Raw genomic sequence first — 15,639 nt, 5'->3', positions numbered from 1 at the left:
TTTTGAAAGTCTAAGTACACTGTGTCCACTGGATCACCTCTATCTATATGCTTGTTGACACTCTCAATGAATTCTAATATGTTACTGAGTCAGGACTTGCAGAAGCCATGCTGGCTCTGCTTCAGCAAGGCTTGTTCTTCTATGTGCTTAGTTAATCTAGCTTTAATAATACTTTCTACCAGTTTTCCAGGGACAGAAGTTAAGCTAACTGGCCTGTAATTTCCGGGATCCCCTCTGGATCCCTTTTTGAAGATTGGCGTTACATTTGCCACTTTCCAGTCCTCAGGCACGGAGGAGGACCCGAGGGACAAGTTACATATTTTAGTTAGCAGATCAGCAATTTCACCTTTGAGTTCTTTGAGAACTCTCGGGTGGATGCCATCCGGGCCCAGTGATTTGTCAGTTTTTATATTGTCCATTAAGCCTAGAACTTCCTCTCTCATTACCACTATTTGTCTCAGTTCCTCAGAATCCCTTCCTGCAAATGTTAGTTCAGGTTCAGGGATCTGCCCTATATCTTCCACTGTGAAGACAGATGCAAAGAATTCATTTAGCTTCTCTGCAATCTCCTTATCATTCTTTAGTACACCTTTGACTCCCTTATCATCCAAGGGTCCAATCGCCTCCCTAGATGGTCTCCTGCTTTGAATGTATTTATAGAATGTTTTGTTGTTGGTTTTTATGTTCTTAGCAATGTGCTCCTCAAATTCTTTTTTAGCATCTCTTATTGTCTTCTTGCATTTCTTTTGCCAGAGTTTGTGTTCTTTTTTATTTTCTTCATTTGGACAAGACTTCCATTTTCTGAAGGAAGACTTTTTGCCTCTAAGAGCTGCCTTGACTTTGCTCGTTAACCATGCTGGCATCTTCTTGGCCCTGGCGGTACCTTTTCTGATCTGTGGTATGCACTCCAGTTGAGCTTCTAATATAGTGTTTTTAAACAACTTCCAAGCATTTTCGAGTGATGTGACCCTCTGGACTTTGTTTTTCAGCTTTCTTTTTACCAATCCCCTCATTTTTGTGAAGTTTCCTCTTTTGAAGTCAAATGTGACCGTGTTGAATTTTCTTGGCAATTGGCCATTTACATGTATGTTTAATTTAATAGCACTGTGGTCACTGCTCCCAATCGGTTCAACAACACTTACATCTCGCACCAGGTCCCGATCCCCACTGAGGATTAAGTCCAGGGTTGCCGTCCCTCTGGTCGGTTCCATGACCAACTGGTCTAGGGAATAGTCGTTTAGAATATCTAGAAACTTTGCTTCTTTGTCATGACTGGAACACATATGCGGCCAGTCTATGTCCGGGTAGTTGAAGTCACCCATTACTACCACATTTCCTAGTTTGGATGCTTCCTCAATTTCATATCTCATCTCAAGGTCTCCCTGAGCATTTTGATCAGGGGGACGATAGATCGTTCCCAGTATTAAGTCCCTCCTGGGGCATGGTATCACCACCCACAACGATTCTGTGGAGAAGTCCGCCTCTTTTGGGGTTTCCAGCTTGCTGGATTCAATGCCTTCTTTCACGTATAGAGCGACTCCGCCACCAATACGTCCTTCCCTGTCCTTCCGATATAGTTTATATCCAGGGATAACCGTATCCCACTGGTTTTCTCCATTCCACCATGACCCTTATCATTACTGCTCTCTAATCATCTAACTTCTCATCTTCTAACCTCTGATCCTGCTTGTGTGACCCCCCCCCTTCATGTGTCTATAAGATGAGTTCATGTTGAAATGGTTTTTTTTTGTAAGGGACAATGGAAAGTTATAAATTTTCACTCAGAATTAATTTGAGGAGCTCTTCTATCCACTCATTATGGGGCCATCATAAAGGGTTAAATGTTAAATGCTTTAAGGCAGGGGTGGGGAACCTCCAGATGTTGTTGGATTCCAACTCTCATCCAACTTTCATCCCAGCCAACATGGCCAATAGTCAGGAATGATGGGAGTTGTAGTCCAACTATGTCATGAGGGCTGCAGGTTTCTCATGCCTGCTTTAAGAGAATGGATCACATCATTTCAGCAAATTATCTGGTGATTTTTGCTTAAGGTAACATGACTGCAAACATTTTATGAAACTATATGGACCTAACCATGTGCTTACGTATGTACTGCACTTGCATGATACCTATTAAAAACAACAAATGTAACTACATATTTTTTCCTACATGTTTTAAAGATGATGATAGACACCTGCTAAATATAGACCCAATCCCTGCAGAGCTGTTGTGGGAAGCATATAAGAGAAAGATAGCAGATGAAGGAAGACTATTTCTGGATGAATTTCAGGTTGGTGCCCCATTAAAAGACATTAGCCAACTGAATGTCAGAAATATGAGTGTTGGTGGCGGCTAATTTTCCTTTGGTAGGAAGCTCCTGTGAGTTCAGGTTCCATGAAAACAGAGAGACAGACAGAGACTGAGAGAGAGAGAGAGAGAGAGAGAGAGCAGGCAAAGACCATTGTTGCATAATCCAGAAGGTTATAATTGCATTACAAGAGTGCCATTCTCAGTGAACTGAAATATTTAAAATACAGGGAAATGGTCCTGGCTAAAAGTGAGGAAATTTTTAAGATTCCCTACTATAAAGCATCTTAACCTGGTGTTTCTCTTAGGAACATCAACCCCATTGTATTCTCAGAGGAATACAGAGGGATATTCTTCTTGGCCTTTACTAGCTGTAAAGATTGCTTGGGCATGTATGTGGACCACCATTTCATAGAGAAGGGATGGGGAAGTATAGGAACCAATGATCATATTTAAATTAACATGTTAGTTGAGAGAAGTCCAAGATCCATCTAGACCCGATTCATTCCTTACTACTTGGCTTTTCCTTCCTGGGCTACATTGAGAGACCAGGAAAAAAAGAAAAAATGTCCCCAAACAGTATCAGTGGACTGTCCGACACTGACATTGATGCTAATTCCTCCTTGTGGTTTTTCGTATTTGCTTCTACATTCCACATTATATTAAATGGCTCCATTATTAGAATTTGATCTGCCATAATTACATGATTTATTCAGTAACTTGTGCTTTTTCCCTTCCCTTAGTCAGTGTTCTTTAGTCAGTTACTCAGCAATTTATTATTCTTTCTGTACTCATTTTCAGCTTCATTATTATGGTACTAGTGCTATTTTCCTCATATGAAGAAATGTCTTGTCTCTTTGCTTTTATGGAGCATGTATCAGAAAGAGGCATGGCCTCCTGTGTGTTTCTGCTCACCTCACCAAAATATTAACCTCCTCCTATGACCCCCATGTTTTTTGTACAATTCAATCATCTGCTACAGTTTGTGTGTTCACCGTATCCCTATTCAGTCATTTGCATGAATACACATGGGCTTAAACTAGGGACAAGGCACGTGGGCCTCACATAATCGGGAACTTTGTTTAAACCAGGGCCCCCTGTTGCACAAAAGTTTCAACTTGTGTTCAAACTAATGTGAGCAAATCCTTCTGCAGAACTTCCCTGCTAAACATGGGGAAGGTTGGTGATGAGTGAGTGGGGCCAAATGCACCTGAATGATGGAGGTGGGATTTAGATGCCCACCCCATTCATGGATTCAGCATTTGTGTGTTAAGACCCTTTAATGGCCTCTTAATGAAACTTGGTGAAAGTTTACCCTTGAAATTTGGGTACTCTATTGTCTTTCCTGCATTGAGTTATAAACTGTAAGCCCCTCAGGGCAGAGATTTGTACTCTTGTATTTTGTGAAGTGCAGTGCACACAGATGACACTGTATAAATATGAGAGTCCTGGCCAGGACTGATGCTGGCACACGACCAGGTGGGGCACTGGCCCAAGGGCCCAGGATCTCACATAGGAATCCAGGAGGCCCTTCTGGGATAAGCATAGGCCAGCAGCAGAGGAGGAAATCAGCAGGTGGCAGCGCAGGCAAGTCCTGGCCAGCTCCACAACAACAGAGTTTGTCCATTTGCATTTTGACAAATTTGTAGGGTAGTACAATATCTCAGAGAGGAGGTCAGGTCTCCTGCTCCCCTGGTGCATTTACTATAGCTGCCCAATTTCCCTGCTTTTTAAACTTTGGTAGAAATATCTGTGGGCTATAAATATAGGTATATTCTTAAACCACAAGGTTTTTTGCCTATTAGTGAATTTCTCTGCTTTTTAATCCAGGAAGTAAGAAATGGGATCCTGTGCAAGTTTGCTGAGAATGGATTGATCATTTGCATGCTTATTGAGTTCAGTGGGATTTACTCCCCTGCAATCATGCTTAGGATAGGTGAAACCAGAGCTTAGAAAGTTACTTTTTTGAACTACAACTCCCATCAGCCCAATCCAGTGGCCATGCTGGCTGGGGCTGATGGGAGTTGTAGTTTTAAATAGTAACTTTTCCAAGGTCTGGGTGAAACTAACCACAGGGGGTGGGGAGGGGAGGAGGAGGGAGGAGAGAAAGGGCAGAGGGGAGGAGGGGGATGGGAGCAGGAAGGAGGGGAAGAGGGGAGGACAGGTTTAATCATTTGCATGTTTATTCAGTGGGATGTACTCCTGTGCAATCATGCTTAGGATAGGTAAAACTGGGGGGAGGGAAGGAGGGCTGGAGTGGGCAGGGGAAGAGGAAGAAGGGAGAGGAGGAGGAAGGAAGAGAGGGGAAGGAGGGGAAAGCAGGTCTGATCATTTGCATGCTTATTGAGTTCAATGGGATTGACTCCTATGCAGTCATGGTTAGGATAGGTGAAACTGACCATGGGGGAGGAGGAGGGGGAGGGGGAAGGGGGAGGAGTGGATTGGAGGGGGCAAAGAAAGGGGGAGGGGATGTTTGATCATTTGCATGTTTATAGAGTTCAATAGTACTTACTCTCGTGCAATCATGCTTAAGATAGGTAAAACTGACCATGGGAGGAGGAAGCAGGGGCGTCACTACCGAATTGCGGAGGGTGCGGACCGCACCCGGGTGACACCCTGAGGGGGGTGACACCCTGAGGGGGGTGATACCCAGAGCTGCCCCATCCCGCACCGTTGCCCTGCGCTGTTGCCCTGTGCCAACTCCTCCTCAGTGGTGGGCGGGTGAGACCAAAAGCAGGCGCCCGCTTGCTGGCGGTGAAGCCAGGACAGGTCTCCCACCGCCAGCCTGGAGTGCGCGGTGAGTGTGTGTGTGTGTGTGCATGCGCGCCAGACCAGCCACCCCCATCCATGCACCTGGGAGGGCGCACGCCAGAGGTCCGCACCCCCACCGCACTCCCACTACTGATGCCGCTGGGAGGAAGGGGAGTGGGAGGAGGGGGAAGGGGAAAGAAGGGATTGGAAGGGGATGGGGATGGGGATGGGAAGGGAGGGGCAAAGGAAGGGGCAGGGAAGAGGGAGGAGATAGGAGGGAGGAGAAGGGAAGGTGGGTTTGATCAGTTGCATACTTTTTGAGTTCAGTGGGATTTATTTCTGTGCAATCATATTTGAAAATGGAAATGGATTGCCTTCAAGTCGATCCCGACTTATGGCGACCTTATGAATAGGGTTTTCATGGTAAATGGTATTCAGAGGTAGTTTACCATTACCTTCCTCTGAGGCTGAGAGGCAGTGACTGGCCCATGGTCACCCAGTGAGCTCCATGGCTGTGTGGGGATTCGAACCATGGTCTCCCAGGTACTCTGTGAACATGGCTGATTTTTAATGAATTTCCACAGATTATGAGAACTCTGACAGAAAAAAGTCCAAAAGGGCTCTGGGATTTTTTCCTCTCTTTTTAGACTTTGAATTCTCTATTCTCTTTGACTGTTTTGTGTATTGCCATGAAAATTTAGAGGGTTGTTAAACAAGTGTTTCTGAGTTCAGGACTATAAGTTTTGTAAGGTTTTGTTTTGAAATGATCTTATGAGAAGCATCAGAATGGCATGGGGGTATTTTCAATTTAACATTGTGGAATGTGAAAAATCCACGCTGGCTATAGGATACAGCCACTCTCGTGTCTGTATAGTAAATCTCACTGACTCCCACGGCACTTAGCCCTAAATAAGGTGAAATAGGCTTGCAACCCTAAATGTACATAAACTGGATTAAGGAGAGCAGTGGAAATGAATTATTATTTGAATAGTCTTAAAGACCTAAATATGTGAGATACCATAATTGTTGATATAATTTTGCTCAGGTGGTTGTTGTCTTTTGCAGAGCATTCCCAGAGTTTTTAGTAAATTCACCATAAAAGATGCACGGAAATCTTACAACCAGAACAAAAACCGTTATGTTGATATCCTTCCTTGTAAGTATATATTATAAACTGAGTTTTTATGTCGACCCTTAATCCCCCCCCCAAAAAATTATATCAAACTGAAGTTTCAAGTGCACTTCTCTTACCCTTTGTTTATGATTATCTGTATGAAAAGATGACTACAACCGTGTGGAGCTTTCAGCAATACCCGGTGACCCAGGCTCTGACTACATAAATGCAAGCCATATTGACGTGAGTGACTGTTGTTAACAAAAATCCTAATGCCAAATTGAAAATGTTGCTCATAATAATTCCTAAGGATGTGTCAATATTAGTATGCCTGAGCATTTGCTTCTATGATAATAACAAATGGTTTTCTTCCATAGGGTTTCACAGAACCAAGAAAATACATCGCTGCCCAAGGTTGGTATTACTTATTCCTTTCTTTTTCTTTTCCCTCTCACCTTAGACAATGCAGGAAAACAAGCTTAATCTGTACTTTGTGCGGTTTGGACCTTGTGCAGAAACCAAGAAATGATGGCATTATTTCCTTTTTTGTTTGTTATAAAAGATTTGTAAATTGCTCACCTTATACAATATCAGAGGAATGTACAAAACCCCAAAATAAGTGTCAGATATACCCCAGAAATAGTATAACTAAAATAACATTTCAATACCAGAAGATGATGAGTGGAGAATCATTAAAGGCTTGGGTAAATAAAAAGTAGCAGAATAAGACCAATACACTCAGCAATACATTCCTTGTATGCAACAAGAACAATGTGGGTTTATATCTTTTTGTTTATTTCAGTTTTCTGCTCTCTTCAGATTACTATTGTATAAAACAGTGAAGAGTGACCTGTAACCCAGAGCCTGCATGGGGTTCCCTAACCACATGCGGCTCACCATATTTATTATATTTATAAAATTTCTATACTGCCTTTCCTCTCAGAGGAGCCCAGGCTGGCAAACTACCAAACAAGTAAAAAAAATACATATGATACTGGTCCACTTGTGTTGTTTGGACCACCTCTCTTCCACATTGTGTGTTTGTGTGTGCGTGTGCGTGTGTGAAAGAGAGAGATGGGGTGATACAGAGAGTGTGAGACAAAGCGCAACATGCAATGCTAGAAACGGCACCCAGCTTTGTCCATCTGTTTTTATAGCTGACTCTGCAACTATTAGCAAGTCACAACTACCTCCGAGGAAATGTGGTCCTTGACAGAAAAAAAAAGTTTCCTCCACTCGTGGAAAACACAATAAGGGTGTGATCTAGCCACAGTTAATAACTTTCAAATTCCATTTATTTCTGTGAGGCATATACTAAACTCTCTTTCCTTCTCTTTAAAAGTGCTTATGTGGGTCATGCCTATAGCAATCACATCAAAACGTTTCAACTGCTTAAAGTAAATATTTCTACTAGGTCCCAAGGATGAGACAACTGATGATTTCTGGAAGATGATCTGGGAGCAAAAGGCAACAGTTGTCGTCATGGTGACTCGCTGCGAAGAAGGAAACAGGGTGAGGGAAAGATGCATACTTCATATTTTGTTTTGGCTACTGTAAAATGCATGTGGGTATCCTCTGCTTATTTATACATCTATCCACTCATTCGTTTTACTTATGGGAAATTTTGCAACAAAATACCTGAGAGGATGTACAAAGGCATCTGAGGCCTTGTGGCTTTGGACTATATCTTAATCACTTAACCATAATAATAATTAGGGATTTAGGAGTCAACCCAAATTTTTCAAAGTGACAGGATATAGGAAATAGCCACTGTCTTGGTCAGCAGTATGTATTGAATTGTTTAGGTTCCACCCCCAATTTATGGCTACTTCCAGCTCTTACAGTTGATCTTGGCCAAGGTTTGCAGAGAAGTATGTGCTTACCAGTTGCTGGAGGACAAACAGCAAGGGAGGGGGGACTCTGTTGCTCCTCATCTTCTGCATAATAAGGGCTTTCCAAAAGCATCTGACAAGCCATTGCAGAAAAGGGAGGCTGGACTAGGACTAATTACACTTGCTTCCCACTTTTCCTCCAAGGAGCTCCAGGTGGCGTACACAGTCCTCCCCCTCCTTATTTTATCCTTGCTTCAACCCTGTGAGGTAGATTAGGCTGAGAGTTGATGACTAGCCCAAGTTCACCCAGTGAGATTCCGGCCAAGTGGCGGTTTGAATCTTGGGGCTTATCCAAACGGAGCGGGATAATCCACGGTTTCCATATTCGTTTTGTCATCTGATAGTCCTCACTTTGCCTTTTAGTTCGCTCTTTCCCAATTAAAAAAAATGCTTTTTTGCACCCGCACACGCAGCAGTAAGACCCCTACATTCTTTTCGCTTTTTCCAAGCTCCGCCTCTAAAACCTCCCCCTATCAACCAATTGGTCAGCAAAAACATTACGTATGCTCCTCTCCCCCTTTGCAACGAAGCACAATATGGCTGTAAAGGAGTTCTTGCCTTGGAAGGAAAGGCTGCTGGTCGGTTTCACGCCTGCCTTGTTGGTATTTGCGATATTATGCTTAAATGAATGTATGCTTTTCTGCCTTTATTGATATTTAAGGAGATACACACACTGGCAATTGCACTTATTTCTCCAAAAAAGCAAGAAATGTGTCACCCCCCCACCTTCTCCCTTTCCTTCCCATGGAGAATGAAATTGACAAAGCTTTCCAGAGCAGGCTTGAAACTGACCAGAAGCCCTTTTCTTGTTTGTATTTGCAATATTACACTTAAACCAATGTATGCTTTTCTTTTTTTTTATTAATAATTTTTATTCAAATTTTTCAAAAAACAAACAAAACAAAGTCAAAAAAACATAACAATACCACAACAAAAAATAAAAAATAAAATAGTTGACTTCCGATTTGTCGCAGATCAGCTATAAGTATACAATATACATCAAACCTGTCCCTTAATATATACATACAGAATCCCTTTTCTCCATAGGCTGTCTTAATTAATCGTCAAATCCCAATATCATCATTTTATTTTGATCTTTCAACAAAAAGTCTAAGAGAGGCTTCCATTCCTTAAGAAATGTATCTGTCGATTTTTCTCTAAGTAAACATGTCAATTTATCCATTTCTACTAAGTCCATTAATTTCAATAGCCATTCTTCCATTGTTGGTGTTGATTCCATTTTCCACTTTTGTGCATATAATAATCTTGCTGCCGTAATCATATATAATATTATTCTTCCATATTTCTTTTCTATTTGTTTATCCATAAAACCCAATAAAAAAAATTCTGGTTTTGATTGAATATTTATCTTTAGAATTTTTTGCATCTTCCTACCTATCTGTGCCCAAAATGATTTTGCCTTTTTACACAGCCACCACATATGATAAAATGATCCTTCTTGTTTACATTTCCAACAAACATTAGAAACATTACTATACATTTTTGACAACTTTTCTGGAGTCATATACCAACGGTACATCATTTTATAAAAAATTTCTTTAAGATTATAGCATAGTGTAAATTTCAAGCCTTTTTTCCACATATTTTCCCATTGATCCATTTGTATGTTATAACCAAAATTTTTTGCCCACTTTACCATACACTCTTTTACTTGTTCTTCCTCCATATCCATTTTCAATAAGAGTTTATACATTTTCGCAATTATATTTTCATCATTTGTACACAATCCTATTTCAAAATCAGATTTACTTATTTCAAACCCATACATTTTCTTATCTATTTTATATCTTTCTAACAATTGTAAATAGGCAAACCATTGAAAACTATATCCTTCCTTTGTCAGTTGTTCTCTCTCATTATATATTCTCCATGTACATTTTCTAATAGTTCTTGATAAGTTAACCATTTCTCTTTTCCAGCCATTTCTCTTCTGTAAAACGCTTCTTGACTTGAGACACATAATGGTATTTTCGAATAAAACCTTGGTTTATATCTATTCCATATTTTCAACAGAGGACGTCTTATAAAATGATTGTTAAAGTCTACATTTACTTTTGCTTTGTCATACCATAGATATCCATGCCATCCCCACTTCAAATTATGGCCCTCCAAATCCAATAGTCTTTTATTCCTCAATAAGATCCATTCCTTTATCCAGACTAGACAGCAGGCAGCAAAATAAAGTCTCAGATTTGGTAATCCCAGTCCTCCTCTTTCTTTGGCATCTTGTAGTAGTTTAAATTTAACTCTTGGTTTTTTTCCTTGCCATACAAATTTAGAGATATCTTTTTGCCATTGTTTAAAAGGTAAATCAGAGGATATTACAGGTATTGTTTGAAACAGAAACATCATTCTCGGTAATACATTCATTTTTATCACAGATATTCTACCCATTAATGACAGTTGTAGTTTATCCCATTTTAGCAAGTCTTTCTTAATCTCTGTCCATAATTTTTCATAATTATTATGAAACAACTTTGAATTTTTATTTGTCATAATGATACCTAAATATTTCAACTTTTTCTCTATTGTAAAATCTGTCTTGTCCATTAACTCTTTCTGTTCCCTTAAAGTTAAATTTTTCACCAACATCTTTGTTTTTTGATTGTTGATCTTAAATCCTGCTAACGATCCAAATTCTTTTAATTTGTCCATCAATACATTAATTCCTTCCAAAGGGTTTTCTAGTACAATTATCAAATCATTAGCAAATGCTCTCAATTTATATTCTTCTTTTTTTATCTTTAATCCCGAAATTCTTTTATCTTGCCTTATATCTCTAAGCAGCACTTCTAAGACCAGAATAAATAAAAGGGGAGATAAAGGACATCCCTGTCTTGTACCCTTTTGTATTTCACATGAATCCGTTAAATCTCCATTAACAATTATCTGAGCCTTCTGAGATGTATAAATCGATCTAATCCATTTTATAAAATTATCTCCAAAATCCATTTGCTCCAAAACCTGAAACATAAATTTCCAATTCAAATTATCAAATGCTTTTTCAGCATCTAAAAAAATCAAAGCTGCTTGTTTATCATTTCGTTGTTCTAAATATTCCAAGACATTCAAGACATTCCTGACGTTGTCACGTAATTGTCTTTTAGGTAAAAACCCTGATTGATCTTCCTGAATAAATTGTTGCAATATTATTTTCAATCTTTCTGCCAAGAACGTTGTAAAAATTTTATAGTCATTATTCAATAGAGATATTGGTCGATAATTTTTTGTTTTAGTTAAATCTTGCTCCTCTTTAGGTATTAATGTTATATTAGCATTTTTCCAACTATCCGGTATCTTTCCCTCTTGCAGAATAAGATTGATTGTAGACTGTAAAGGTAGTAAGAGTTCTTCCTCCAAACATTTATAATACATTGCAGATAACCTATCTGGTCCTGGTGCCTTTCCTAATTTAATTTTGTTTATAGCTTCAGATATCTCTCTTGACGTAATAGGGCCATTAATAGCTTGTCTCTGAAAATCTGTAATTTTAGGCAAATTCTGTTTAGATATATACTCTTCTATTTTTTCAGATGGAATTTCCTGACATTTGTACAATGTTGAGTAATATTGATGAAAAATCTTTTTGATTTTTACATTATCTGTCAACGTCTCTTCTCCTTCTTGTATCTTTAAAATAATATTTTTTGACGTTCTTTTCTTAATTTATATGCTAACCATTTCCCAGGTTTATTTGCAAATTCAAAAGTCCTTTGTTTAGCAAAATTTAGTTTTCTTTCAATTTCTCTAACTGTCAGCATTGATACTTGCTTCTGTAACATTTTAATTTGATTTACAATAGAAACTTTAGTTGGATTCTTTTTCAGTTCTTCCTCTTTTTGTTTTATTTCTTCCAAAATTAATTGCATTTTCTGTTGTTTCTTTTTTTTTAATTCAGAGTTACATTTAATAAAATATCCCCTCATAAATGCCTTACTTGTATCCCAAACGATATTTTCACTTGTTCCTTTATGTAAATTATGTTCAAAAAACTCTTTTAATTTCTTCTTACATTTTTGTACTACTTTGTCATTCTGTAATAAAGATTCATTTAGTCTCCATCTAAATCCAAGATTTTTTTTATTTAAAATTAATATCACAGGATTATGATCCGAAAAAGTTTTTGGTAATATATCCATTTTAAAAGTATCCTTCGCTAAAATTTTAGACATCCAAATCATATCAATCCTCGAGAATGTTTTGTGTCTTTCTGAAAAATAAGTAAATTCCTTTGCATTATCATTTATATATCTCCAGGTATCCACCAATTCTAAATGTTCCATCAGTTCAAAGCAAATCTTCGGTAATTTACCCTGTGTCTCTTTGATATTTTTTTCAGAAAGCCTATCAATTTTTGGTGAGATTACCCCATTCCAATCACCCATGACACACCAATGATCATATGAAAACTCTGACAATTTTTCCATAAGTCCTGTGTAAAACCTTGTTTTATCTTCATTGGGGGCATAGATACCCACTATCAAAATGTTTGTACCCTGTAGAGTAATTTCAACCCCCACAAATCTACCACTATCATCCAGTAATACCAATTTAGGAAGCAATTGTGGGTTAATGTAGAGAACAACTCCATTTTTTTTTTTTGGTCCAGCCGAAATAAATTCTTCACCCAAATTTTTACAAATCAAATATTTGGAATCTTTCTTCTTAATATGAGTTTCTTGTAAACAAATTATATCCAATTTTAGTTTTTTCAAATAATGAAACACTTTCTTTCTCTTCTGCGCCGTGTTGGCTCCATTTATATTCCAAGTTAGATATTTGTAATCCATCTTTAAGCGTGTATTTTAAAATGTTCCTGATGCTCCTTTTAATCCATCATCTTCCTTCCCTTTGAGTTTATCTTCATCCATGTCTTTTGAAGCTTTTCTCAAGAAGTCCCTTGCTTTTTGAACAGTATTCAATCTATATTTCTGTTGTCTGAATGTAAAAATCACTCCTTCTGGAACATCCCATCTAAATTGAATTTTGCGTTGCTTGAGTTTCTCTGTAAGGAAAGCATATTCTTTTCTCTTACGTAAAAGTCTAATAGGAATTTCTTTCATCACCAGTATTTCCTTACCATCAATTTTAAAGGTATTTTTAAAGTGTTGCTGTAATACCATATCTCTGGTCGTCTTCTTTATAAAATGAACAAGCACATCTCTTGGAATTTTATTCATTGTTGCATATCTGGAATTAATTCTATACACTTTGTCTATTTCAAATTCCATCCGATCTTCATTCAAATCCAGAAATTTTACTAAAGCATTAACAATTTTATCTCTGATGTCTTCACCTGTTTCCTCAGGGATTGCACGGAATCTCAAACAATGTTCTTTGTTTTTCATTTCAGTCACAGCCATATAGTCCAAGTTTTTTTCTAATTCCAGATTTAATATATCTGTTCTATTCTCCAAGATTTGTACCTTTTCTTTAGTATTTTTTGCATCCTCCTTTATTTGCCCAATTGTCCCTTTAATCTCATCCACTTGTGTTTTAATATAGTCTTTTATATCTGTCAGTTCAGTTTTCATTTCCTGTTTTATATCATTAATCCCTTCCATTATTTTTTGAAACATATCTGGGGGTATAGCCCCTTCCTGTGGATCAGTAGAACCTCTTCGCTCCTGGGCCTTAGTTGCTTTTTTAGTTGTCATTTTCAAGAGAAGCCTTTAATTTCTGATATTAATCACTGTTCCAAAACCTAGAGGCAGTCTATTTCTTTCTTTTTTCCTCCACCAACAAAAAAGTTAATATTCCAGGCCTGTTATTGTAATCCAGTCAGCACAACACAGTTCTTATCTACGTCCAAGAATGCAAAACAATTCTGGTTCCCAACACCAAACGATTAGTAACATGTACGAGCAGCAGATTCGTCCAAAAAGAAATAGTCCAAGGAGAAAAATAGTCCAAAATATATTTCCATCAAATAATAATTACCTCTCATCCGTTTTTAAGCTTTAAAACTCCAAATTCAGGCCAGCTTTTTGTCGTAAAAAAAGTATATAAGTTGTTTACATTTTCTTTCTTCCTTAATTATATTTAAAAGAGAAAAAGTATGACTCACCCAGGTTTCTCAGTTGCTGATTCGTAAACAAATCCCTTTTATTGTAGTAATTTAAGCCAAATGATAAGATTTAGACAGAAGTAGGCTCGCTGGTTAAGGACGTTTTTTTTAGAAGAAAAAAAAACGCTTCGCTTTTTTTCAGTACAGCTTGCATGGAAATCCTGATTCCGACTTCAGCTGATCGGCATGCCTTCTTATCTCAGGGATTTCCTGATCAATTCCAGCCGCCCACAGCTCAACGAAGTCTTGTGGAAAATCTGATCGGTTCTCCTATACCTTGGAGAACATTTAAGCCAGTCAAAGTTTCCTCTGGCTGGCTTTTAACCTGAAAAAAGCTTCCTCTGAGGCAGAGATCTCTCAGAGACAGTCACCAGCTGAGCACTCACTTCCGGGAAGCCACCAATGTATGCTTTTCTGATTTGAAGCAAAACCCCCAGCAAGTAGAATGAAATTGACAAAGCTTTTGGAGGCAGGCTGAAACTGACTACTCCCCCTTTCTCGCTTGCTGTGCATTGCAGATCTCACCCAAAGCAGCCGCCCAGTTTGCAGGCTGGCAAAAAATTAAATGCATCTGCGCAGTAGTTGCAGACTCCCCCCAACACCCCACCATTGCGATGATTGGTTCAATTTTCCCGGGCTTATTCTCGCACATGCGCAAAAGTGCAGATACTTGATTGGCTGGAATGAGGAGAAGGGGCAAGGGGAAACACGCAACTACCGCCCATCAGCTGTAAAGTCTGCTGTATTGCATCCTAACTCCTGAAGGCACAGCGGATGATTCCCGATTTTAAACAGCAAATCGCATTTTTGCCGGTATTGCAAGGAGCGGATTTAACCCGCGAAAATGCTTAACAGCGTGAGACGTCATTTGGACGACTGAAAAATAATGAACACACATAGTGGGCGTGTCACACATTTTGCAGTCATCTGGATGAGCCCTTGGTCTCCCAGGTCCTAATCTGACACCAGATCCTAATCATGATGATGTTTTTATTAGAGCCAGTCTTGTAGAAGAAAGGGCTGAAATACAGTCCATGATTTAGGCAATCTGTTTATTTCGTTTGATGCTGTTTGTAGCTTGATAATTTGTATTTTAGTGGTTGGATCATGCTTGTTTTTATTTTTAAGCCACTTCGAGTAATTCCTTTATAGAGGAGAAAAGCAGGGCCTACAATTTTTAAAAATTAATACATACATACATTTATTATGGTTCTTTACAATTGATGACCTTTGTATTTCTATAGGTCAAATGTGCCAAATACTGGCCATCCATGGAGGAGGAGAGTGCATCTTATGGGGATATTGTCGTGAAGATAAACGAATGTAAAGTGTGCCCCGACTATATCATTCAGAAGCTGCACATCACCAACGTAAGAAGAGTAACACTTGCAGAGCTTTATTATTTTATTTATTTATTTATTTTATATCCCGCCCTTCCTCCCAGAAGGAGCCCAGGGCAGCAGTATAATGTTACTTCAGTAATCCT

General features: G+C 38.7%; 1 protein-coding gene across 5 annotated transcripts in view; it reads left to right on the top strand.

The window, feature by feature from the left end:
* The window catches only part of PTPRC (protein tyrosine phosphatase receptor type C), a 144,330-nt gene that overhangs the window by 106,772 nt on the left and 21,919 nt on the right, over window positions 1–15,639 (top strand). For all 5 annotated transcript variants that reach the window (XM_061633942.1, XM_061633940.1, XM_061633943.1 and 2 more), the window contains 6 exons: window positions 2,182–2,291; window positions 6,125–6,215; window positions 6,340–6,416; window positions 6,551–6,587; window positions 7,588–7,685; window positions 15,398–15,523. In XM_061633942.1, the coding sequence (XP_061489926.1) occupies window positions 2,182–2,291; window positions 6,125–6,215; window positions 6,340–6,416; window positions 6,551–6,587; window positions 7,588–7,685; window positions 15,398–15,523 (539 nt within the window). The remainder of the gene's footprint in view (window positions 1–2,181; window positions 2,292–6,124; window positions 6,216–6,339; window positions 6,417–6,550; window positions 6,588–7,587; window positions 7,686–15,397; window positions 15,524–15,639) is intronic.

The sequence above is a fragment of the Rhineura floridana genome, chromosome 6 (genome assembly GCF_030035675.1).
Source record: "Rhineura floridana isolate rRhiFlo1 chromosome 6, rRhiFlo1.hap2, whole genome shotgun sequence".
NCBI lineage: Eukaryota > Metazoa > Chordata > Lepidosauria > Squamata > Rhineuridae > Rhineura > Rhineura floridana.
Note: the sequence above shows the minus strand (reverse complement) of the source record. Positions and strands in the feature narration are given on the sequence as shown.